The 22,953-nt window shown below is 43.9% G+C and overlaps 1 protein-coding gene across 4 annotated transcripts in view; it reads right to left on the reverse strand.

Moving 5' to 3' along the window:
• The window catches only part of LOC129828745 (zinc finger matrin-type protein 4-like), a 116,842-nt gene that overhangs the window by 10,580 nt on the left and 83,309 nt on the right, over positions 1-22,953 (reverse strand). For 3 of the 4 annotated variants that reach the window (XM_055889916.1, XM_055889918.1, XM_055889914.1), the window contains one exon: positions 17,162-17,258. The exons of the other annotated variant lie outside the window; for it this stretch is intronic. In XM_055889916.1, the coding sequence (XP_055745891.1) occupies positions 17,162-17,258 (97 nt within the window). The remainder of the gene's footprint in view (positions 1-17,161; positions 17,259-22,953) is intronic. 4 annotated transcript variants of the gene reach the window in all.

Genomic DNA, 22,953 nt, shown 5'->3' on the forward strand with positions numbered 1-22,953 from the left:
CTGCACCAATGTGTCGGAGGAAACACAGTTGGACTGATGACCGAAGTCAGTCTGTGTGTGCGTGTCCACTCAGTGATGGTGTCCAGGGCTCAAAGTGAAAATGGCTTGTCCTCAGTCTCACGACCATCTACCCTTAGGACAGGCATTCACATTACCACACACACATGCATGAGCATACACACGTGCGCACACACACACACACACACGGGCGCGCACACACACGCACAGGCGCACACACACACACACACACACACACACACACACACACACACACACACACACACACACACACACACACACACACACACACACACACACACACACACACACACACACACACACACACACACACACACACACACACACACACACACATTCACACACACACTCTCTCTATCAGGAGCCAAACATTATTTAAGGCTGTTTCTACGGTTACAGATAATCCACTGTCAGATTAACTCTCATCTCCTCCACAAAGCTCCTTACAAGAGCCGAAGCTTGTCACACCCACACACACACACAGACACACACACACATAAACACACACACACACACACACACACACAGACACACACACACACACACACACACACACACACACACACACACACACACACACACACACACACACACACACACACACACACACACACACACACACACACACACACACACACACACACACACACACACACACACACACACACACACACACACACACACACACACACACACACACAGACACCAACAAACAAACACACACGCACATGCACACGCAGGGCAGAGGGTCCAGCGTAAAATCTTGACAAACCTCTGATTAACCCAAAGACACAGACGAGTAAGTCTCTCTCTCAGCACACACGCGCACGCGTGCACGCGTGCACGCACGCACGCACGCACGCTTGCACACACACACACACACATTCTCTCTGTCTCTCAGTAGCCAAACACTGTGCATTAGACAGCTTACTCCTGAGGGAGAGGAACACTAACTTAAAATGTCCTGCCTAAACCTCTGGAAACACAACAATCTGACACACTCACAGAAACACACGTTCACATGTACAAACCCACACCCTAACACACACACACACAAGCACGTACTCTGAGCCAAAATGGAAAGCCTTCCCCGTGGAACAAAGTTGTGCTTCAGGGATAACCCTCTGCTTTGCATCTGTGTGTGTGTGTGTGTGTGTGTGTGTCTGTGTGTCTGTGTGTCTGTGTGTCTGTGTAATGTGACAGCTCACACACTTTTCAGCACAACAGGCTGTGACAGGGGCATTATTTGCTATCACACAGTTCTCTGCCCCCTGACAATAATCTGCTAGAAGAGATACACGCTGATGTGCTATGATGCAGGAAGACACACGCACACGCATACGCACACACACACACACACACACACACACACACACACACAGCCTCAGTGGTTACTCAGTTGTTAGGGCACAGAAAGGCCAATGTGTGGCTAGTGAGGTGGAACCTCCTGTGTTGTTCCAGGTTTCCCTGGGGATCGATACAGGAGCGCACACAGCTAAACACAGCTAAACACATAATACACACACCCTTAACACACAGCCTGCTTCATACAACTCCCTCCCTCGTCTCCATAACTCTACCCCTCTCATTCTATTGGTTTCACACCCTTCCCCCTCTCTCCCTTTTCCCTCAATTTCTCTGTCCTGCTCCTTCAATATTTTACCATATTTCTCTCTTCCGCTCCACCTCTATTTTTCCACCTCTCTCTCTATAGACCTCCATTTCTCTCTCTCTTGCTCTCTCTCTCTCTCTCTCTCTCTCTCACCCTCTCTTGCTCTCTCTCTCTTTATCTCTCTCTCTCTCTCTCTTTATCTCTCTCTCTCTTGCTCTCTCTCTCTTTATCTCTCTCTCCTCTCACTCTCCCCCTCTCTCCCCATTTTGCTCTCTCTCTCTCTCTCTTTTTTTTCTCTCTCTCTTTCTCTCTCTCCCACATTTTTCTCTCTCTCTCCCACCATTTTTCTCTCTCTCTCTCTCTCTCTCTCTCTCTCTCTCTCGCTCTCTCTCTCTCTCTCTCTCTCTCTCTCTCTCTCTCTCTCTCTCTCTCTCTCTCTCTCTCTCTCTCTCTCTCTCTCTCTATCAATTCCATTAAATTCAAGGGGCTTTATTGGCATGGGAAACATATGTTAACATTGCCAAAGCAAGTGAAGTAGATAATAAACAAAAGTGAAATAAACAATAAAAATGAACAGTAAACATTACACTCACAGAAGTTCCAAAAGAATAAAGACATTTCAAATGTCATATTATGTATATATACAGTGTTGTAACGATGTGCAAATGATTAAAGTACAAAAGGGAAAATAAATAAACATAAATATGGGTTATATTTACAATGGTGTTTGTTCTTCACTGGTTGCCCTTTTCTTGTGGCAACAGGTCACAAATCTTGCTGCTGTGATGGCAAACTGTGGTATTTCACCCAGTAGATATGGGAGTTGATCAAAATTGAGTTTGTTTTCAAATTCATTGTGGGTCTGTGTAATCTGAGGGAAATATGTGTCTCTAATATGGTCATACATTGGGCAGGAGGTTAGGAAGTGCAGCTCAGTTTCCACCTCATTTTGTGGGCAGTGTGCACATTGCCTGTCTTCTCTTGAGAGCCAGGTCTGCCTACGACGGCCTTTCTCAATAGCAAGGCTATGCTCACTGAGTCCGTACATAGTCAAAGCTTTCCTTAAGTTTGGGTCAGTCACAGTGGTCAAGTATTCTGCCACTGTGTACTCTCTGTTTAGGGCCAAACATCATTCTAGTTTGCTCAGTTTTTGCAAATTATTTCTCTGTCTCTCTTTCAATTCAATTAAATTCAATTTGCTTTATTGGCATGACGTAACAATGTACATATTGCCAAAGCTTATTTTGGATATTTACAATATAAAAAAATCAAAATGAGAATCAAAATTGTCAACGGGACAACAGTAACAACAATAACCAAGTGTCAAAATAACCATACATTCAACAATAACAATAAGCATACAGTAGAGGACATGTACAGGTTGATTGGTCTGTCAGACACTGTCCCTCAACTTATGGCAGGCAGCAATGTAGTGCGCTGCCAACCCACAGCTCACTGCGTCCTCCCCCAACAGGAACGGGTAGCCTATCCTTATCAGAGAGGTCTTTGAAACCTTGAATAAGGGTTTCAAGTTTGGGGAAATGGCCCTTTCTAATTGTTTTATAATGCAGCTTCGTCTCAGGTTCTGCTGTTGTGCAGTGGTCTTTCTCTAGCAGATGGACGGAGTAAAGTTGAAAGTGCTGTCATCATCTTTCACTGTGATCTATAGACCTCAATTACAGATTGTGTGTGTGTGTGTGTGTGTGTGTGTGTGTGTGTGTGTGTGTGTGTGTGTGTGTGTGTGTGTGTGTGTGTGTGTGTGTGTGTGTGTGTGTGTGTGTGTGTGTGTGTGTGTGTGTGTGTGTGTGTGTGTGTGTGTGTGTGTACAGAAGTCCTGTCATCTCCTCTCTCAGTGATCGACAAACCTCTGTTGCTAATCACATCCGGCTAGTCTCATAGGTCCATCCCCCCTCACAGCCTCTTCTTTCTACCCTCCATTCCATTTTCCTCTCTCTCTCTCTCTCTCTCTCTCTCTCTCTCTCTCTCTCTCTCTGTGTATACTTCTCTCTCTCTCTCTCTCTCTCTCTCTCTCTCTCTCTCTCTCTCTCTCTCTCTCTCTCTCTCTCTCTCTCTCTCTCTCTCTCTCTCTCTCTCTCTCTCTCTCTCTCTCTCTCTCGCAGTGCATGCTGGGTGTTTTTGGAGTTTGAGTGTTTGGTGTGGAGGGCTCTATCCTAACTAACTTTCTTGATTTTTTTCTTACATGTTATTTTCTATGGTGGAGGGTTAATGCAATATTTGTTTTAGCGGTATCCAAAGTTTTTTTTCAAAGTTAGGGTGGAAGAGGACAGAGTAACTTTCCTGGGGTTTGGAAGGTGTGGTGTGCGCGATGGCTTCTCAGCCGGGCGCGGAGGAGACGCTGTCGATACAGCATGGATTCAGGTGTGTTCCTGAGAGTTAAGGTGGAGGAGGTTCTGCTCGCGGTCGGTGAACAGGTAGGAGCTGAGTTTATACATTCTGCTTCTAGAATGAACAAAGCTGTGGTTGTGTTCATGAAAAGGGCTAATTTGGTTGGTAGGCTAATTGCTAGCGGAATATTTGTAAGGGATGTGTTGGTGTCAATTTCACCTCTCTCTACCCCTTCAACAAGAGTGGTAGTGGCAAATTTGCCTCTGTTTATTACGGATGATCAAATTAGGAAAGAGCTGAGTCGTTTTGGTAAGTTTGCTAGCGGTTTCCGTGTACTGTCAGCAGGATTTCAGGCAGATGCCGTTAAGCACGTTGTTTCGTTCAGGAGGCAAGTGTTTATGTTTCTGAACAACAACGAGCAACAGCTAAATGTGCACTTTAAAGTGAGACATGGGGAGGGGCTCTATGCAGGTTTTGCCAGCACAGATAGTCTACGGTGTTTTGAATGTGGGGATTTGGGGCACAAGAGTTTTGCGTGCCCACACAAAGGCCATAGACAAGGTGAGGGTACAAGCGCCAGTGGGGGAAATCGAGGTCAAAGTGCAGGGGGTAAGGAGATGCAGACAGCAGAGGCTGGGCCTAGTCAGGCTAGAGATGGTGGGATAGTGGAGGCTGGGTCTAGTCAGGCTAGAGATGGTGGGGAAGCAGAGGCCGGGTCTAGTCAGGCTAGAGATGGTGGGGTAGCTGAGGCTGGGACTAGTTATGCTATGGAGGGTGGTGTAAAGGGTGCTGGGTCTAGGCAGGATATGGATGGTGGTATAGCAGAGGCTGGGCCTAGTTATACTATGGAGGGTGGTGTAGATGATGCTGGGCCTAGTCATGCTATGGAGGGTGGTGTAGATGATACTGGGTCTAGTCAGGTTATTCTAGTGGATGAGGAGAGTATAGTGGGGAAGTGTAAGAGATTAGGGGGGAAGGAGGAGGGTGTCAAGCGGAAAAGGAAAAAGGGTGTGGACAAAGGCACCATGGAAATGTTGCCTGTTGCTGTGGGTGAGGCCCTAACCAGAGAGAAAGAGCAGGTGGTCAGGGTGGGAGATAGAGAAGAGGAGGAAAGTGTGTCTGAGGAAGAGGATGAGGAGTTATTTTTTTCAGACTCCTCTTCAATTGGCCCGGAGCTGACAGCCAGTCAACCAGAGGGGTCTAAGTACACGTTGAGAGAACGTTCAGACACTGTTTAAATGTTTCATTTCTTTCTGACACTGGGGCTTTTTGAGCTTTGCTATTGGTCTATTTCTCTGCTGGCTTTTCTCCCACTTCTTATGGAGACTCTTCGGGTAGGCTCGCTTAATATAAATGGCGCCAGAGATGCGGGAAAGAGGAGTGTGTCGGGTGAATATGTAAAACAAAAAAAAGTACAGGTGTTGTTTCTGCAGGAGACGCATAGTGATGTGGTGAATGAAGTTGATTGGGGGCTCTGGTGGAAAGGGGCAAGTGTGTTGAGCCATGGGACAAATCTTAGTGCAGGGGTGGCAGTCCTTTTTGCACCAGGTCTGTCTGTAAAAATTTGCTCCTCAAAGGAGGTGTGTAAGGGCAGGTTGCTTGTTGTTAAAGCAGAAATTAACAGCATGGGTTTTGTTTTTATAAATGTGTATGCGCCTAACACAGGGAGAGAAAGAGGGGTTCTATTTGGAAGTCTTAGACAGGAACTCTCACAAGTAGCGCCTGAGGAGACGCTGGTGGTCGGAGGGGACTGGAACTGTACAATGGATTTTACAACAGATAGAAATGGGAAAGAGCCTCATTCAGTGTCAGTGGGGGTGTTAAGGGACATCATTAATCAGTTTGACCTAGTGGATGTTTGGAGAACTAAACATCCCAACACAAGACAGTATACATGGGTGAAGGTTTTTGGGGCTAGGGTGAGTGCAGCCCGACTTGATAGGTTTTACATGTCCAGGAATCAGAGCAATAGGCTGCTGGGCGCTACCATTCTCCCGGTGGGGTTTTCGGATCATCACATAACCATGGCTCGGCTGTCTATTTCACCAGGGCCCCGGCAGGCATCTTATTGGAAGTTCAATGTAAAGCTCTTACAAGATGCCACTTTTTGCTCAGGTTTCCAGACTTTTTGGGAAAGGTGGGGGCAGCGAAGAGAGGAGTATGAGTCTCTGGGTCAATGGTGGGATGTGGGGAAAGTGCAAATTCGGCTTTTCTGTCAACAGTACACAGCTCTCTCATCCTCAGAGGCTAGGAGAGTATTGGGGGAACTAGAGCGGTGTATTAGTGAGATGGAGGTAGAGATGGTGGGGCAAGGCAATGTAGGCCTCCAGGCTAATTTAGCCGAATTACGTAGGGACCTGGGCAGTTTTTTCCAGGATAAAGCAAAGGGAGCACTTGTAAGAGCTAGGTTCTCCATGCTCAAGGAGATGGATGCTCCCAGCTCCTTCTTCTTCGGTTTGGAAAGACAGAGCAGTGAAGCCAAGGGTATGCATTGTTTACGGCTCTCTGATGGGCGGGTGACCTCTGTGGTGGGGGAGATGCGGGAGCGGACTGTGGAGTTTTATACTGAATTGTATAGGGCAGAAATGTGTGATCCTATGTGTGCTCAGGTCTTGTTCGCAGGACTCCCTAAGCTCTCTCGGGCACAGAGGGATGAAATGGACATTCCTCTGTTGTCACATGAACTGGCAGAGGCCGTAACCCAGATGTCCCCCGGTCGTGCACCGGGGGTCGATGGACTTCCAGTGGAGTTTTACAAAAAATTCTGGGGAATAATTGGACAGGACTTCTTTTGCGTCTTGCGTAAGTGCATCGGGGTAGGAGAGTTGCCGATGAGCTGCCGTCGGGCGGCTCTGACTCTCCTGCCCAAAAAAGGGGACTTGTGTGAACTTAGGAACTGGAGGCCTGTGGCATTACTCTGTGCGGACTACAAGATTTTTGCCAAGGTCCTCTCTAACAGACTGAAGTCCCATCTGGACTCTATAATACACAAGGACCAGACATATTGTGTACCGGGACGCTCAATCACGGACAACTTGTTCTTGATTAGGGACATGTTGGACTTGTTGAGAGGTTCTAATGTGAACTTTGGACTGGTCTCTTTAGATCAAGAGAAGGCTTTTGATAGAGTGGATCATGAGTATCTGTTTAATGTGATGTCTGTGTTTGGGTTTGGGAAGAGTTTTGTGACCTGTGGGAAGCTGTTGTATGCTGGGGCGTCATGTATGGTTAAGGTGGGAGGGGGGCTCAGTAGGCCAGTCTGGGTGAGACGGGGCATTAGACAAGGATGCCCTCTATCTGGGCAGCTATACACACTAGCCATTGAGCCTTTTTTAGGACTGCTACGCAGGAGATTGCAGGGAGTGTGCTGGACAGGCATGGGTGTGGTGACAGGAATAGCAGTCTCAGCATATGCAGATGATATTTCTGTGATGGTCAGGGATGGGCAAGATATGCAGGAACTAGAGACCAGTCTGAAGGTGTACGAGGGAGCTTCATCAGCTAAGGTAAACTGGGGAAAGAGCAAAGCTCTGTTATGTGGGGCATGGGGGGATAGGGCTTCCAGGGGGTTTGCAGTGGGGTTGTGAAGGGCTTAAAGTGTTGGGGGTGTACCTGGGCTCGGAGAGGTGGGTCAGGAAGAACTGGGAGGGGCTGTCACAGGCAGTGGTGTCAAGACTGGCCAGGTGGAGGTGGCTCCTATCCCAAGTGTCATATAGAGGGAGGGTGCTGATAATTAACAACCTGGTGGCATCTTCCTTGTGGCATAAACTGGCTGTCCTCAACCCCCCCGCCGGTCTGCTTGCAGACCTGCAACGCAAGCTGGTGGACTTCTTTTGGTCGGGCCATCACTGGCTGAAGGCAGCAGTGTTGTACATGACCGTCCACGAAGGAGGACAGGGCCTGGTGGAACTGGAGAGCAGGATGGCTGCTTTCCGGCTAAAGGCGGTGCAGAGACTGCTGTACCATACTGATGTTGGCTGGAGGGAACCAGCATGCGCGCTGCTGAGGAGAGCTGGTGGATTAGGGTTGGACCGGCAGCTGTTCCTCATGAAGCTGGAGAGGCTGAGTACAGCAGGTCTCTCAGAGTTTTACTCTGCGGTGCTGAGGACCTGGCAGCTATTAAGGCCCACACGAGAAGGGAGTCTGGAGCCTGGGCAGTGGGTGTGGGAGGAGCCTATTTTCCACAACCCAGCCATCCCTTTGAGATCGGTTCAGTCTGCCACCCTGCAGAGGCAACTGATGGCAGGGGGTGTACAAAGGCTGGGTGACCTGAGAATGCTGGGAGAGGAGGGGTGGAAAACCCCGGAGGTCTTGGCTCAACAAACAGGAATAACGTCTCTTAGGCTGCTGGAGAGATTCCTGGAGGAGGTCCAGGAGGCACTGTCTGAACAGGTAAGGGGGGTGTTTGAGAGGCCAAAGGGAGAGGGGCCACCAATGTTTCCGCCACTGTAGGTGACGGCAGAGACTGGAGACTGGCAAGGGGGTCTGGAGGACTTGTTAGATTTTAACACTCCGAGCCTGGGGGAGTTTGAGGGGGTGGGAGGTAAAGCCCTCTACAACCTCTGCGTTAAGGTTAGGAACATTAGAAGCCTAACAGGAGTGAAGGCACATCAGTGGCAGGGGGTATGTGGGGTGGAGAGTATGGTGGGTTTTAGATGGAGGGCGCTCTACAAACCCCCAGTACCAAAGAGGTCAAGGGACCTCCAGTGCAGGGTTCTTCATGGAGCCCTGGCCACTAACAGCTGGTTGGCACGGGTTGATCCGGGAATTGGGCAGGGGTGTCCTTTCTGTCAAATGAAAGAAACTGTGATTCATGTGTTTTCTGTGTGCACCAGGTTAATGCCATTAATGTCTCTGTTGGAATGTCTGTGTGAGAGGTTGGGGGTGGTTTTTGCTGTTGGGATGTTTATAATGGGATACAGGTATTCGAGTAAGGAGAAAGCAAAATGTGTGTTGTTGAATTTTCTGTTTGCTCAGGCAAAGTTAGCTATTTGGCTAACAAGGAGAAACAGGGCCAAAGGTGGGGGGATAACAGACCCTTTACTACTGTTTAATGGGATGGTCTCTGCGCGCCTTAGGGTTGAGTTTGAGTTCTATAAAATGATAAAATGTGTGGAGATGTTTGAGGAGATATGGTGTGTTGGGGGGGCTGTCTGTACAGCTGGGGAAGATGTTTTGGATATACGGTTGTAGGAGAGGGTATTGTTTTTGTGTATGGTTTATTTGTATCATGTGGTAGATGGAAAGGTGAGTATGGTACATGTATGCACTACAGGCTATATATATATATTTTTTTTTTTTTTATTATTATTTTTTATTATTTTAGGGGGGGGTGGCAAATTTGAAATGAAATGAGAATGTTTCAATAAAGAAAGACCAAAAGTCAAAGTCTCTCTCTCTCTCTCTCTCTCTCTCTCTCTCTCTCTCTCTCTCTCTCTCTCTCTCTCTCTCTCTCGCTATCTCTCTCTATCTCTCTCTTCTCTTCTCTCTGTCTCTGTCTCTGTCTCTGTCTCTGTCTCTGTCTCTCTCTCTCTCTCTCTCTCTGTCTCTCTCTCTCTCTGTCTCTCTTCTCTCTCCTCTCTCTCTTCTCTCTCTCTCTCCCTCTCTCTCTCTCTCTCTCTCTCTCTCTCTCTCTCTCTCTCTCTCTCTCTCTCTCTCTCTCTCTCTCTCTCTCTCTCCTCTCTTTGCTTTGTGTTTGTGCTTGTGTTTCCCAATAAGCAATATAGTTTTGACTGTGTTGTAATTTGGTTCATCCTGATTGATTGGATGTTCTGGTTCTGAGGCTTCAGTTTGTTAGTAGAACAGGTTTGTGAACTCAGCCCCAAGACCAGCTGGATGAGGGGACTCTTTTCTTTGCTCAGCTCTTGGCATTGCAGGGATTGGTAGTGATATGAGAGGGGGTCACTGTATTTTAGATGTTTCCAACTTAATTGCTCTTTTTTGAGTTTTTATTATTAGTGGATATTGGCCTAATTCTGCCCTGCATGCATTGTTTGTAGTTTTCCTCTGGACATGTAGGATAATCTTACAGAACTCTGCATGCAGGGTTTCAATGGGGTGTTTGTCCCATTTGATGAGATCTTGTTTTGCAAGTGGACCCCACACCTCGCTGCCATAAAGTGCAATTGGTTCAATGACATATCCAATTAGTTTTAGCCAAATTTTAATAGGTTTTTCAATTTGAATTTGCTTATGTGGTGTAGAATGCCCTGCGTGCTTTCTCTCTCAGTTCATTCACTGCCTCATTAAGGTGTCCAGTTGAGCTTATTTTTAAACCTAAGTAATTGTAGTGTGTGCAGTACTCTATATATTTTGTATCAATTGAGAACTTTGGTCTAATTTCCTGAGATCTGGACCTTCTCTGGAAAATCATTATTTTAGTCTTTTTGGGGTTTACTGCCAGGGCCCAGGCAGTACTGCTCTAGCAGGTCCAGGCTCTGCTGTAGGCCATGTGCTGTGGGTGACAGCAGGCATAGGTCATCTGCGAAGAGTAGGCATTTAACCTCTGAATTGTGGAGACTAACACCAGGGGCTGGGGATTTTTCTAGAATAGTGGCCAATTTGTTGATCTAAATATTGAAGAGTGCAGGGCTCAGATTACAACCCTGACGAAGGCCCCACCCCTGGTTAAAGAATTCTGTTATTTTCTTGCCAATTTTAATGCTGCACGTATTGCCAGTTTACATTGATTTAATTATGTCATATGTTTTACCCACTACACCACTTTCAATAACTTTGTAGAACAGTTCTGTATGCCAAATAGAATCAAATGCTTTTTGGAAGTTGATAAAGCAAGCGTATATTTTGGTATTATTTTGGTGGACATGTTTATCTATCAGGGTGTGTAGGGTGTAAATATGATCAGTTGTGCGATGTTTTGGTATAAATCCAATTTGGCTTTTACTCAAGACATTGTGCTTATTAAGGAAGTTTAGAACTCTTACATTTATAATACTACAAAAAACCTTCCCCAGTTTACTGTTCACACAAATGCCTCTGTAATTGTTAAAGTCAAATTTGTCTCCGTTTTTAAAGATTGGGGTTATGAGTCCTTGATTCCAGATATCAGGGAATTAATCTACACTCAGGATCAAATTAAATAGTTTAAATAAAGCCAATTGAAATGTTGCACTAGTGAGTTTGAGCATCTCATTTAGGATGCCATCAGGTCCACAATTTTTTTTAAATTTGAGAGCCTGAAGTTTCTTATAGAGCTCCTGGTCAGTAATTGGGAGTCCAATAGATTTTGATTGTCCTTTATAGCTTTTTCTAATCCATTCAACTTCTCATGAATTTGGCGTTGTTCTGCGTTTGTGTCAATTTGAACGGTGTTGTATAGTGTTTTAAAATGGGTTGTCCATATGTCACCATTTTGTATCGCTAATTCCTCTTGTTTAGATTTTTGTTAGTTTTTTCCAATGTTGCCAGAAGTTGTTTGTGTTTATGGACTCCTCAATTAGTGTCAGCTGTTTGCTGTTGTACTGTGCTTTTTTGGTTCTGAGTGTACGTTTATAGAGTTTTAAAGTCTCACAGTAATGAAGGAATAATTCACCATTATTTGGGTCTCTGTGCTTTTGGTTGGATAGTGTTCTAAGTTTTTTCCTTATAATTTTACAATCTGCATCAAACCAGTTGTCATCTGTGATCTTTTTTGTTTGTTTTTTATCAATTTCAATTGTGCTTCTTTTGCCATTTGCCTGAATATATAGTTGATGTCTTGTACTGCTAGATTGATGCCTTCTTTACTGTGAGTGAATGTGGTATCCAGAAAGTTATCTAAGGGTGTTTGGATATTTTGGTTCCAGGTTGCTTTCTGGTATCTGTGCTGTTTTGGGACCATCTCTATGAATGTCTGATGTTGTACAGCTTACTGGGCTGTGAATGTGTGGTTGTTTCCATGTCTGTTCTTTTGAGGAACAATGTCATTTGGCTGTGATCAGACAGAGGTGTTAGTGGCTTGACAGTGATTGAGCTGAGAGAGAAGGGGTCAATGTCTGTGATCATATAGGCTACTGTACTGTGGTCAAGAGGTGAGCAGTAGGTGAATCTCCACAAAGAGTCCCCCCGTAACCTACCATTGACAAAGTACAGACCCAGGCTTCTACAGAGCTGCAACAGATCCCTTCCATTTTTGTTGACGGTGCTGTCACTGTCGTTTCTATGGGGGAGATGAAGACAGTTAGTAACAGTATGGCCTGTAATAAAGCTGTCCCCTCGTGTGCTCGTTAGATCAGCTAGTGTTCCTGTGCGCGCATTTGTGTCCCCACAGATGAGCACATTTCCCTGGGCCTGGAAATGGCACGTCTCTTCCTTAAGGGTGGGGAAGATCTCCTCTGAGTAATGTGGGGATTCTGAGGGGGGGATATATATTGGGTGGGGAAGATCTCCTCTGAGTAATGTGGGGATTCTGAGGGGGGGATATATATTGGGTGGGGAAGATCTCCTCTGAGTAATGTGGGGATTCTGAGATGGGGATATATATTGTGCAAAGGAACACATCTTTTTCTGTCAGTACAAGTTCTTTTTTCAGTTTTAACCAAATGTGATATTTACCAATTTTGAAGGGATCAATTCGATTTTGTAGTTCGGATTTGTACCAAATAATCAATCCTCTCTCTCTCTTCTCTCTCTGTCTCTCTTTCACTCCACTCCACCCCCCTCGTTCCATCACTTCCTCCTACAGGGGAATTTTTTTATACATTTACATATCAAGATATAATTTCTTATTTTTGTATCGTTTTGACAATATCGCAATATAATTTTTGCGGTCGTTGACTGTACCTGCATCAAATCCAATATTATTCCTTCATAGCTTGTTCACTGTCTTCTTTTTAAATAGGGAGCCAATTGTCTTCAGCACTTTTATTTCCATGACTGATCAAAACACGTTTACTCATGACTCTCTCTTGTCCTTCTGCAGCAGACATACGGTGAGCAATATGTTTGGAACATTGAATCGCAATAAAATCACAGTATCGATTCACAATACATATAAAATCGTGAGAATCACAAAATATATCGTATCGACACCTATCAGGATAATATGGCTGGCAATTCCAGGCCCTACTCCTCCCACTCCCTTGCACCACCCTCCCTCTATCCTCTCCATCCCTCCACCCTCCATCCCCAACTCCTCACCTCTCTGTCTTCCTCTTTCTTCCCCTCTCTGTCTGCGAGAGGTAGTTAAACTGTCACTGTGAGTTTGGCTGGCACCACCAATTCCATAATTCATTATGACAGCGACGTGAGCTGGAGAATCTACTCAGACATTTAAGACAAAGTCGATCCAACTCTCCCCAAAAGCCACCATGAAAGAGCTGTTGTCTCATACACTTTGTTTCAGACGGATCTGTCTTTAAAAGGCCTTTCATTCCCATCAATTTATACATCATTAGGGATACTACCTCAAACTACAAACACGCACGCATGCACACACAGACATGTATAACTAACTCAGTCCCATTCAAAATCCTATTTCCCTAATCCTTAACCCTAAACTTAACCCTACCCTTTTCACCAACCTTAACCTGAAAATCTAATGTTAACCCTAACCCTAGCTCCTAACCCTAACCCTAGCTCCTAACCCTAACCCTAAATCTAACCCTAGCTCCTAAACCTAAGCCTAAATCTAACCCTAGCTCCTAACCCTAACCCTAACCCTAGCTTCTAACCCTAACCCTAAATATAACCCTAGCTCCTAACCCTTACCCTAAATATAACCCTAGCTTCTAGCTCCTAACCCTAAACCTAATTCTAACCCTAACACTAATTCTAAACTTAACCCTAAACCCCTTAGAACTAGAATTTTACGTATAGAATTTTACCTAACTATACTTAACTATACACAATTTTACCAGTTGGTCAAATTGTGTATAGTTAAGTATAGTTAAACACATCCACACACACACACAGACACACACACTGCCTCCAACCACAGTCACAGCTGAGTTCATAATGAATTCATGTCTTATATTAGACTACTATCATTATCTTTTCCGGCCTCCAGAAATCAATTTCTCTCACATTAGTGCTTGTTTGTCTCTGCAGATAAATCCCTCTTACTTCATTTACCAGCTATGGAACGATTGTATAGTCTGCTGTATGGAATTGGTCTGTTCAAGACAGTATCATTATACACGCACACACACGCACACACACGCACACACACACACACGCACACGCACATGCACACACAGATCGATTCTTCCTTGACAGGCAACATGTTGCTGAGCAACTCATTGAGTGGGAGGATGCAGAGAGCAGAACCGCGTGAGTGTGTGTTTTCTCATGATTTGGTTGGGTCTAATTCTCTTGCTGTCCTGGGGCTCTGTGGGGTGTGTTTGTGAACAGAGCCCCAGGACCAGCTTGCTTAAGGGACTCTTCTCCAGGTTCATCTCTCTGTAGGTAATGGCTTTGTTATGGAAGGTTTGGGAATCACTTCCTTCGGTGGTTGTAGAATTTAACGTCTCTTATCTGGATTTTGATCATTAACAGGTACCGGCATAATTTTGCTCTGCATGCATTATTTGGTGTTGTACGTTGTACACAGAGGATATTTTGGCAGAATTCTGCATGCAGAGTCTCAATTTGGTGTTTTTCCCATTTTGTGAATTCTTGGTGGGTGAGTGGATCCCAGACCTCACAACCATAAAGGACAATGGGTTCTACAACTGATTCAAGTATTTTTAGCCAGATCCTAATTGGTATGATGAAATGTATGTTCCTTTTGATGGCATAGATGGCCCTTCTTGCCTTGTCTCTCAAGTTGTTCACAGCTTTGTGGAAGTTACCTGTGGCGCTGATGTTTAGGGCGAGGTATATATAGTTTTTTTGTGTGCTCTAGGGCAACATTGTCTAGATGGAATTTGTATTTGTGGTCCTCGCAACTAGAACTTTTTTGGAACGCCATTACTTTTGTCTTACTGAGATTTACTGTCAGGGCCCAGGTCTGACAGAATCTGTGCAGAAGATCTAGGTGCTGCTGTAGGCCCTCCTTGGTTCGGGACAGACGCACCAGATCATCAGCAAACAGTATAAATTTGACCAGATTCTAGTACGGTGAGGCCGGGTGCTGCAGACTCTCTCTCATGCTCTCGCACTCTCTCTCTCTCTTTCCCTCCTCTCACCCTCTCTCTCTCTCATCTCTGTTTATCTCTCCTCTCTCTCTGTTTCTCTCCTTCTCTCTGTTTCTCTCTCTCCTCTCTCTCCCTCTCTAGTTCTCTCTCTCCTCTTTCTCTCTCTGTTTCTCTCCTCTCTGCTCTCTCCCTCCTCTCTCCCTCTCTCTCTCTCTGTCTCGCTTTCACTCTCTCAATTCAATTCAATTCAATTCCATTCAAAGGGTTTTATTGGCATGGGAAACATATGTTTACATTGCCAAAGCAAAATAAATAGATAATAAACAAAAAATGTATTTGATCAACTTCTCTCCATAGTTAGTGTTATCAATTTCTCTCCATAGTGTTATCAACTTCTGTCCATAGTGTTATCAACTTCTCTCCATAGTTAGTGTTATCAACTTCTCTCCATAGTTAGTGTTATCAACTTCTGTCCATAGTGTTATCAACTTCTCTCCATAGTGTTATCAACTTCTCTCCATAGTGTTAAAAACTTCTCTCCATAGTGTTATCAACTTCTGTCCATAGTGTTATCAACTTCTGTCCATAGTGTTATCAACTTCTCTCCATAGTGTTATCAACTTCTGTCCATAGTGTTATCAACTTCTCTCCATAGTTAGTGTTATCAACTTCTCTCCATAGTTAGTGTTATCAACTTCTCTCCATAGTGTTATAAACTTCTCTCCATAGTTAGTGTTATCAACTTCTCTCCATAGTTAGTGTTATCAACTTCTGTCCATAGTTAGTGTTATCAACTTCTCTCCATAGTTAGTGTTATCAACTTCTCTCCATAGTGTTATCAACTTCTCTCCATAGTTAGTGTTATCAACTTCTCTCCATAGTTAGTGTTATCAACTTCTGTCCATAGTTAGTGTTATCAACTTCTGTCCATAGTGTTATCAACTTCTCTCCATAGTGTTATCAACTTCTCTCCATAGCGTTATCAACTTCTCTCCATAGTGTTATCAACTTCTCTCCATAGTGTTATCAACTTCTCTCCATAGTGTTATCAACTTCTCTCCATAGTTAGTGTTATCAACTTCTCTCCATAGTGTTATCAACTTCTCTCCATAGTGTTATCAACTTCTCTCCATAGTGTTATCAACTTCTGTCCATAGTGTTATCAACTTCTCTCCATAGTTAGTGTTCTCAACTTCTGTCCATAGTTAGTGTTATCAACTTCTGTCCATAGTGTTATCAACTTCTCTCCATAGTTAGTGTTCTCAACTTCTCTCCATAGTGTTATCAACTTCTCTCCATAGTGTTATCAACTTCTCTCCATAGTTAGTGTTATCAACTTCTGTCCATAGTTAGTGTTATCAACTTCTCTCCATAGTTAGTGTTATCAACTTCTCTCCATAGTGTTATCAACTTCTCTCCATAGTTAGTGGTATCAACTTCTCTCCATAGTTAGTGTTATCAACTTCTGTCCATAGTTAGTGTTATCAACTTCTGTCCATAGTGTTATCAACTTCTCTCCATAGTGTTATCAACTTCTCTCCATAGTGTTATCAACTTCTCTCCATAGTGTTATCAACTTCTGTCCATAGTGTTATCAACTTCTCTCCATAGTGTTATCAACTTCTCTCCATAGTGTTATCAACTTCTCTCCATAGTGTTATCAACTTCTCCCCATAGTGTTATCAACTTCTCTCCATAGTGTTATCAACTTCTCTCCATAGTTAGTGTTCTCAACTTCTCTCCATAGTGTTATCAACTTCTCTCCATAGTGTTATTAACTTCTCTCCATAGTTAGTGTTATCAACTTCTCTCCATAGTTAGTGTTATCAACTTCTCTCCATAGTTAGTGTTCTCAACTTCTCTCCATAGTGTTCTCAACTTCTCTCCATAGTGTTATTAACTTCTCTCCATAGTGTTATCAACTTCTGTCCATAGTTAATGTTCTCAACTTCTCTCCATAGTGTTATCAACTTCTCTCCATAGTGTTATCAAGTTCTCTCCATAGTGTTATCAACTTCTCTCCATAGTTAGTGTTATCAACTTCTCTCCATAGTGTTATCAACTTCTCTCCATAGTGTTATCAACTTACTTGTTCTGGTGCTTGGAGCCCTGGAGGTGTGCGTGGTACTGTTCAATGGAGTTCAACACAACACTACATACACTGCAGGAGTATCTGCTGCGGAGACCTGATGAGAGACAAACACACAGACGTCATCATCACTGTTGTCGCCATCATCACTACTTTCATCTTCATCATCTTCACCATTGTCGGCGTTGTCATCGTCATCATCATCATTGTGAAGCATATCTAATGTATAAAGGAAGAATTGGGGGAGCCAGGCATGGGCAGCGCTTCTGAGATTGGTGTGTGCATGTGTGTGATGAAATGAACAGAGCAGAAACAGATGTGAGCTAATTAGACAGTTTGCATGTGGTTGAAAATGAAGGGACAAAAATAGATAGAGGAAGAAGAGATAAAGAGAGAAAAAAGAGAGAGCAAGGGGGGGCAGAGAGAGATAGGGAGAGAACGAGTGAAATGAGATATAAATGGGTAGAGAGAGAGAGAGGGGGAGGGCGAAAAGGAAAGCGAAAGAGAGAGAGATAGAGACAGCGAGAGAGAGACAGCGAGAGAGAGACAGCGTGAGAGAGAGAGAGAGAGAGAGAGAGACACAGAGAGAGAGACACAGAGAGAGAGGGATAGAGAGAGAGGGATAGAGAGAGAGGGATAGAGAGAGAGGGATAGAGAGAGAGTGAGAGAGAGAGAGACAGAGAGAGAGAGGGAAAGAGTGAGTGAGACAGCGAGATAGAGACAGCGAGAGAGAGATAAATAGCGAGAGAGAGATAGAGACAGCAAGAGAGAGAGAGAGAGAGAGAGAGTGAGACAGCGAGATAGATACAACGAGAGAGATAAATAGCGAGAGAGAGAGAGACAGAGAGAGAGACAAAGTGAGAGACAAAGTGAGGATGAACGAGAGGAAAAGAAAAGGGAGTGAGTGGAGAAAAAGGAGCGAGAGGGAAAGAGAAAGTGAGAGGGGTTAATCGATCACTGGGTAAATGCTCTGTCTTGTCTCGTTGTGATCTCATCGTGAGCTGCCTGTAACATCTACAGGACACTGCACGCATCTAGACAACTGCATTTGTAACAAGGGGCGTGCCAAGCAATCTTTTGCAGCAGTAAGGTAGACAGACAGTAGCAACAGGTTGAACACAGGAAGAGATTAGCCCGTGTAAGTGATAATCTTGAGTTATTTTACAAAACCCAGCCCTAGTAAGAAATGTAATCAGATCTCACTTCATGGTGGAAAGACACGCCATGCATAGTTAATGAGTGTCTAGGAGGCAGTCTGAGATTTCCCACTCATAAAGCCCAAATATATCATACTTTGAAAAAAACGATGACTTATCAATTTTTTATCGTTGTACAACATCATGGGTAAGCTGTGGTCTTTAAGCTGAAAAACTAGATATGTTGCTGTTCTTGGCCTTTTATACTCACAACTAATATTTTTACCATTTGAAAGAAAGCATGTATGTGCACAAAGTATCGTTTGAATAGTGACCCGTTTGTATTTTTACATCACTGAGAGGGTATAACTAGACAGGGTTAGATTATCTTTATGGCCCTCCCCACTGAGACTGCTGGTATATCTAGAAATGTAATGTCATCCAGAGAACACAATGCTTCTTCTACACAGTGTCCTGTACATTCACATAATCAGAAAAATAATTGGTTGGAGGGTCTTTACCATCCCTACAATCATTGTGGGGTGTGTGAGTCTGTGTATGTGCGTGTGTGTGCTCATTCCTCTACTTTTATTACTGTCTGTGAGATTTACACGTTGTTGATGTGCTCCGTGATCTTTGACCTTTCAATGTGGTTAGTGGCAAAGCATGTTGAAAGATGAAGTACTAATATACACACACCGCTCTTGGAGGAAAGACAGGTCATTACTGACATGAGGCCAGGATTGTATAATGTAGCATATCACTATCCCACAGCCCTCAGTTTGGTGTGTGGTAACACAAACAAACACAAACAAACACACACACACACACACACACACACACACACACACACACACACACACACACACACACACACACACACACACACACACACACACACACACACACACACACACACACACACACACACACACACACACACACACACACAGACACTTAATGTCCCTTTCTGAAGCTATTGAAGATATGTTGTCATTAAGAAGACAAAACTAAGCCTGGCGAGAAATGTTTGGGCTTAAGGGTTGATGTTGTGTGTGTGTGTGTGTGTGTGTGTGTGTGTGTGTGTGTGTGTGTGTGTGTGTGTGTGTGTGTGTGTGTGTGTGTGTGTGTGTGTGTGTGTGTGACAGAGATGATTGGTGTCATCCTCCTTTGTTCTTCCTCAGCTTATTTGTATTTGTATTTATTATGGATCCCCATTAGCTGCAGCCAAGGCAGCAGCTACTCTTCCTGGGGTCCAACAGATTTTACAAGACATTAAGTGTCCACCCTCTGGGCACTACTCTACTACAACACACAATCCAGGTGACGTGTGGGTAGAGTGTGTATGTGTGTGTAGAGTGTGTACAGTATGTTATGTGTGTATAGTGTGTATGTTCTGTGTGTATAGTGTGTATGTTATGTGTGTTTCTACCTGGTTGTGTGTCTCTTCACAGTCCTTGCTATTCTAGAAGGTGTATTTTCATCAGTTTTTTTCCAGATCTAAATGTACTGTTTGCATGAGTTACTTGATGTGGAACAGAGTTCCATGTAGTCATGGCTCTATGTAGTACTGTGTGCCTCCCATAGTCTGTTCTAGACTTGGGGACTGTGAAGAGACCTCTGGTGGCATGTCTTGATGGGTATGCATGGGTGTCTGAGCTGTATGCTAGTAGTTAAAACAGACAGGTTGGTGCATTCAACATGTCAATGCTTCTTAAAAAAGCAAGTAGTGACTACCGTGATCCGAGCATGTAAATTGGAGCACGGGATGGTCGGAGTATGAGTCCAAATAAAAGTATGCGAAACGGAGCACGGACGTCAATTCTCGAATGCGTACTCAGTTTGTACATATTTTGAAGCATGCATCGATGTACGCTTCAACGGAAAGTATGCAGTAGAAATATGGCACAACCACGTAAAATATAATGCAACATTTCTTGATATCAATGGCGCCCATTATTTGAACTGAAGCAAGACGAAATACACACTGACTGAAATGAAATGTTGCCTATTCACGTCTCATATGTTGCCTGACTATAATATTCTATCTTGATACATTAATAAATACATGCTGTGTTAATGTTGGCATGTTTACATACCAGCAATACCCACTGTGGTGTGCATAAATCGCAAGCCCATAGTAAGTCAATAGGGATAACTGGCTAGCTACTACTGTTAGTTAGCTACTACTGTTAACTAGCCAGATAACCACAAATAATTATTAGCTAGCTAGCTACCCACAAAGAATTGGCATCTACCCATTAGTTGCAGGTCCTTTTTGCTTGTTATACTATCTAGTTAGTGTCACATCTGCTCCTGCTCCTCTGGCGTACGACGTCGCCAAAGTACTAACCACCGGTCCTGGGAATCATCATTACGCACACCTGGACTACATTACATTCATCATTTCCTCCCCTTTATATGTCAGTCTTCCAGGTTCACTCACCAGTTGGTATTGTTCTTGTTTATCTGCATACTGCCTTATGTTAGTGTCGTGTTCTTGGTTTTGTTGTTTTCTTAAAACGTTTCACCTGCACCTGCTTCCGACTCACCCCCCCATCATTACAGTTAGCTACATTATTTCCATTCACATATAGCTGATAGTTAAGTAAAATGTTTGCTTTGTGTATATTTTGTTTCGTCTCTATTGCCATTGTTCTGCCTGAAAGAAGATTCATGCACTCGGAGCATTAGAGTGTAGAGCATGCCAGCATGCACATTGAGAAACACCCAATATCTCCTCTGCTTTGAGCTATGAGAGATTGACATGTATATTATTTATGTAAGCTCTATGTGTACGTTTAAGGGTCGGCCGTGGTGCCCTGTTCTGGGACAGTTGTAATTTTCCCAAGTCCCTCTTTGTGGCGCCTGACCATATGACTGGGCAGTGGTCCAGGTGTGACAATACTAGGACCTGCCTTGTTGATATTGTTGTTATGAAGGCAGAGCAGTGCTTTACTATGGACAGACCTCTCCCTATCTTAGCTACTGTTGCATCAATATGTTTTGATCTAAACAGTTTACAATCCAAGCAGTTTAGTCACCTCAACTTGCTCAATTTCCACATTATTCATTATAATATTTAGTTGAGGTTTAGGGTTTAGTGAATGATTTGTCCCAAATACAACGCTTTTAGTTTTTGAAATATTTATAACTGACTTATTTCTTGACAGCCGTTCTGAAACTGACTGCAGCTCTTTGTTAAGTGTTGCAGTGATTTCACTCGCTGTAGTAGCTGACGTAAATATATTGTTGAGTCATCCGCATAGATAGACACATGGGCTTTACTCAGCGCTAGTGGCAGGTCATTAGTAAGATGGAAAAAAGTAAGGAGCCCACAGCTGCAAAGGCCTGATTCTACCTGGATTACATTGGAGAGGCTACTTTTAAAGAACACCCTCCGTGTTCTGTTAGACAGGTAACTCTCAGTCCACAATATAGCCGGAGGTGTAAAGTAAAAGCCATAACACATGTGTTTTTTCAGCAGCAGACTATGATCGTTGATGTCAAAAGCCGCACTGAAGTCTAACATAACAGCTCCCACAATCTTTTTATTATCAATTTTTCTCAGCCAATCATCAGTTATTTGTGTAAGTGTCGAGCATGTTAAATGCATGTTAAATGCCCTTCCTTATAAGCATGCTGAAAGTCTGTTGTTATTTTTTTTACTGTAAAATAGCATTGTATCTGGTCATACACAATTTTTACTAAGGGTTGGTAACAGGCTGATTGGTCGGCTATTTAAACCAGTAAAGAGTGCTTTACTATTCCTGGGTAGTAGAATTACTTTTGGGCCTGAGGGCACACACTTTTTTTTAGACTGATCAGAGGGCAAATAGGAGTGGCAATATCGTCTGCTATCATCCTCAGTAATTTCCATCCAAATTGACAGACCCAGGTGCCTTGTCATTGCTTATGAGAGCACATTAATCTTTTTTGGGGGGGGGTGTGGAATATGTGTGTGTGCGTGCGTGTGTGTGTGTGTCGTGTAACTTTACTATCCTTTTGGGTTCCAAAAGTCCTCACAAGGATAGAAAAACAAGGAACACTTGACAAGTGGGGACATTTCACCGGTCCCCAAAAGGAAATATGCAAATTTAGGTTTAGAGGTTAGGTTTAGGGTTAGGATTACAATTAGGATTAGGGTTACAATTAGGGTTAGGTTTAGTTTTAGGGTTAGGAGTTACGATTACGGTGAGGTTAAGGGTTGGGGTTAGGGTTAGGGTTAGGGTTAGGTTTAGGGGTTAAGGTAAATAGTATTTTGAATGGGAACACATTGTTTGATCCCCCCTTGGATAGTAACACCAACGTGTTTGTGTGTGGATATGTGTGTGTGTATGTTTGATGTCCATGCAGCGTGTTTGTTACCATTTTTTATTCATGTTTCCGGTACGATGGACCCAAGCTGACTACATGGTCTTCATAAATAGACAAACAAACACACACCGTGTGTGACCCCATGGTGCGTAGGTAAAAAGGTACTCATGCTAATTACCCACAGAGAATGTATGTGTGAGTGTGTGTGTTGGTGTGTGGGTGTGTGTTGGTGTGTGGGTGTGTGTATTGGTGTGTGTGTGTTTGCTGGTGTCTGTGTTGGTTTGTGTGCTGGTGTGTGGGTGTGTATTTGTTATAATTCAAGCATAGGAGAGGCGACTC

The sequence above is a fragment of the Salvelinus fontinalis genome, chromosome 30, assembly GCF_029448725.1.
Source record: "Salvelinus fontinalis isolate EN_2023a chromosome 30, ASM2944872v1, whole genome shotgun sequence".
Taxonomy (NCBI): Eukaryota; Metazoa; Chordata; class Actinopteri; order Salmoniformes; family Salmonidae; genus Salvelinus; species Salvelinus fontinalis.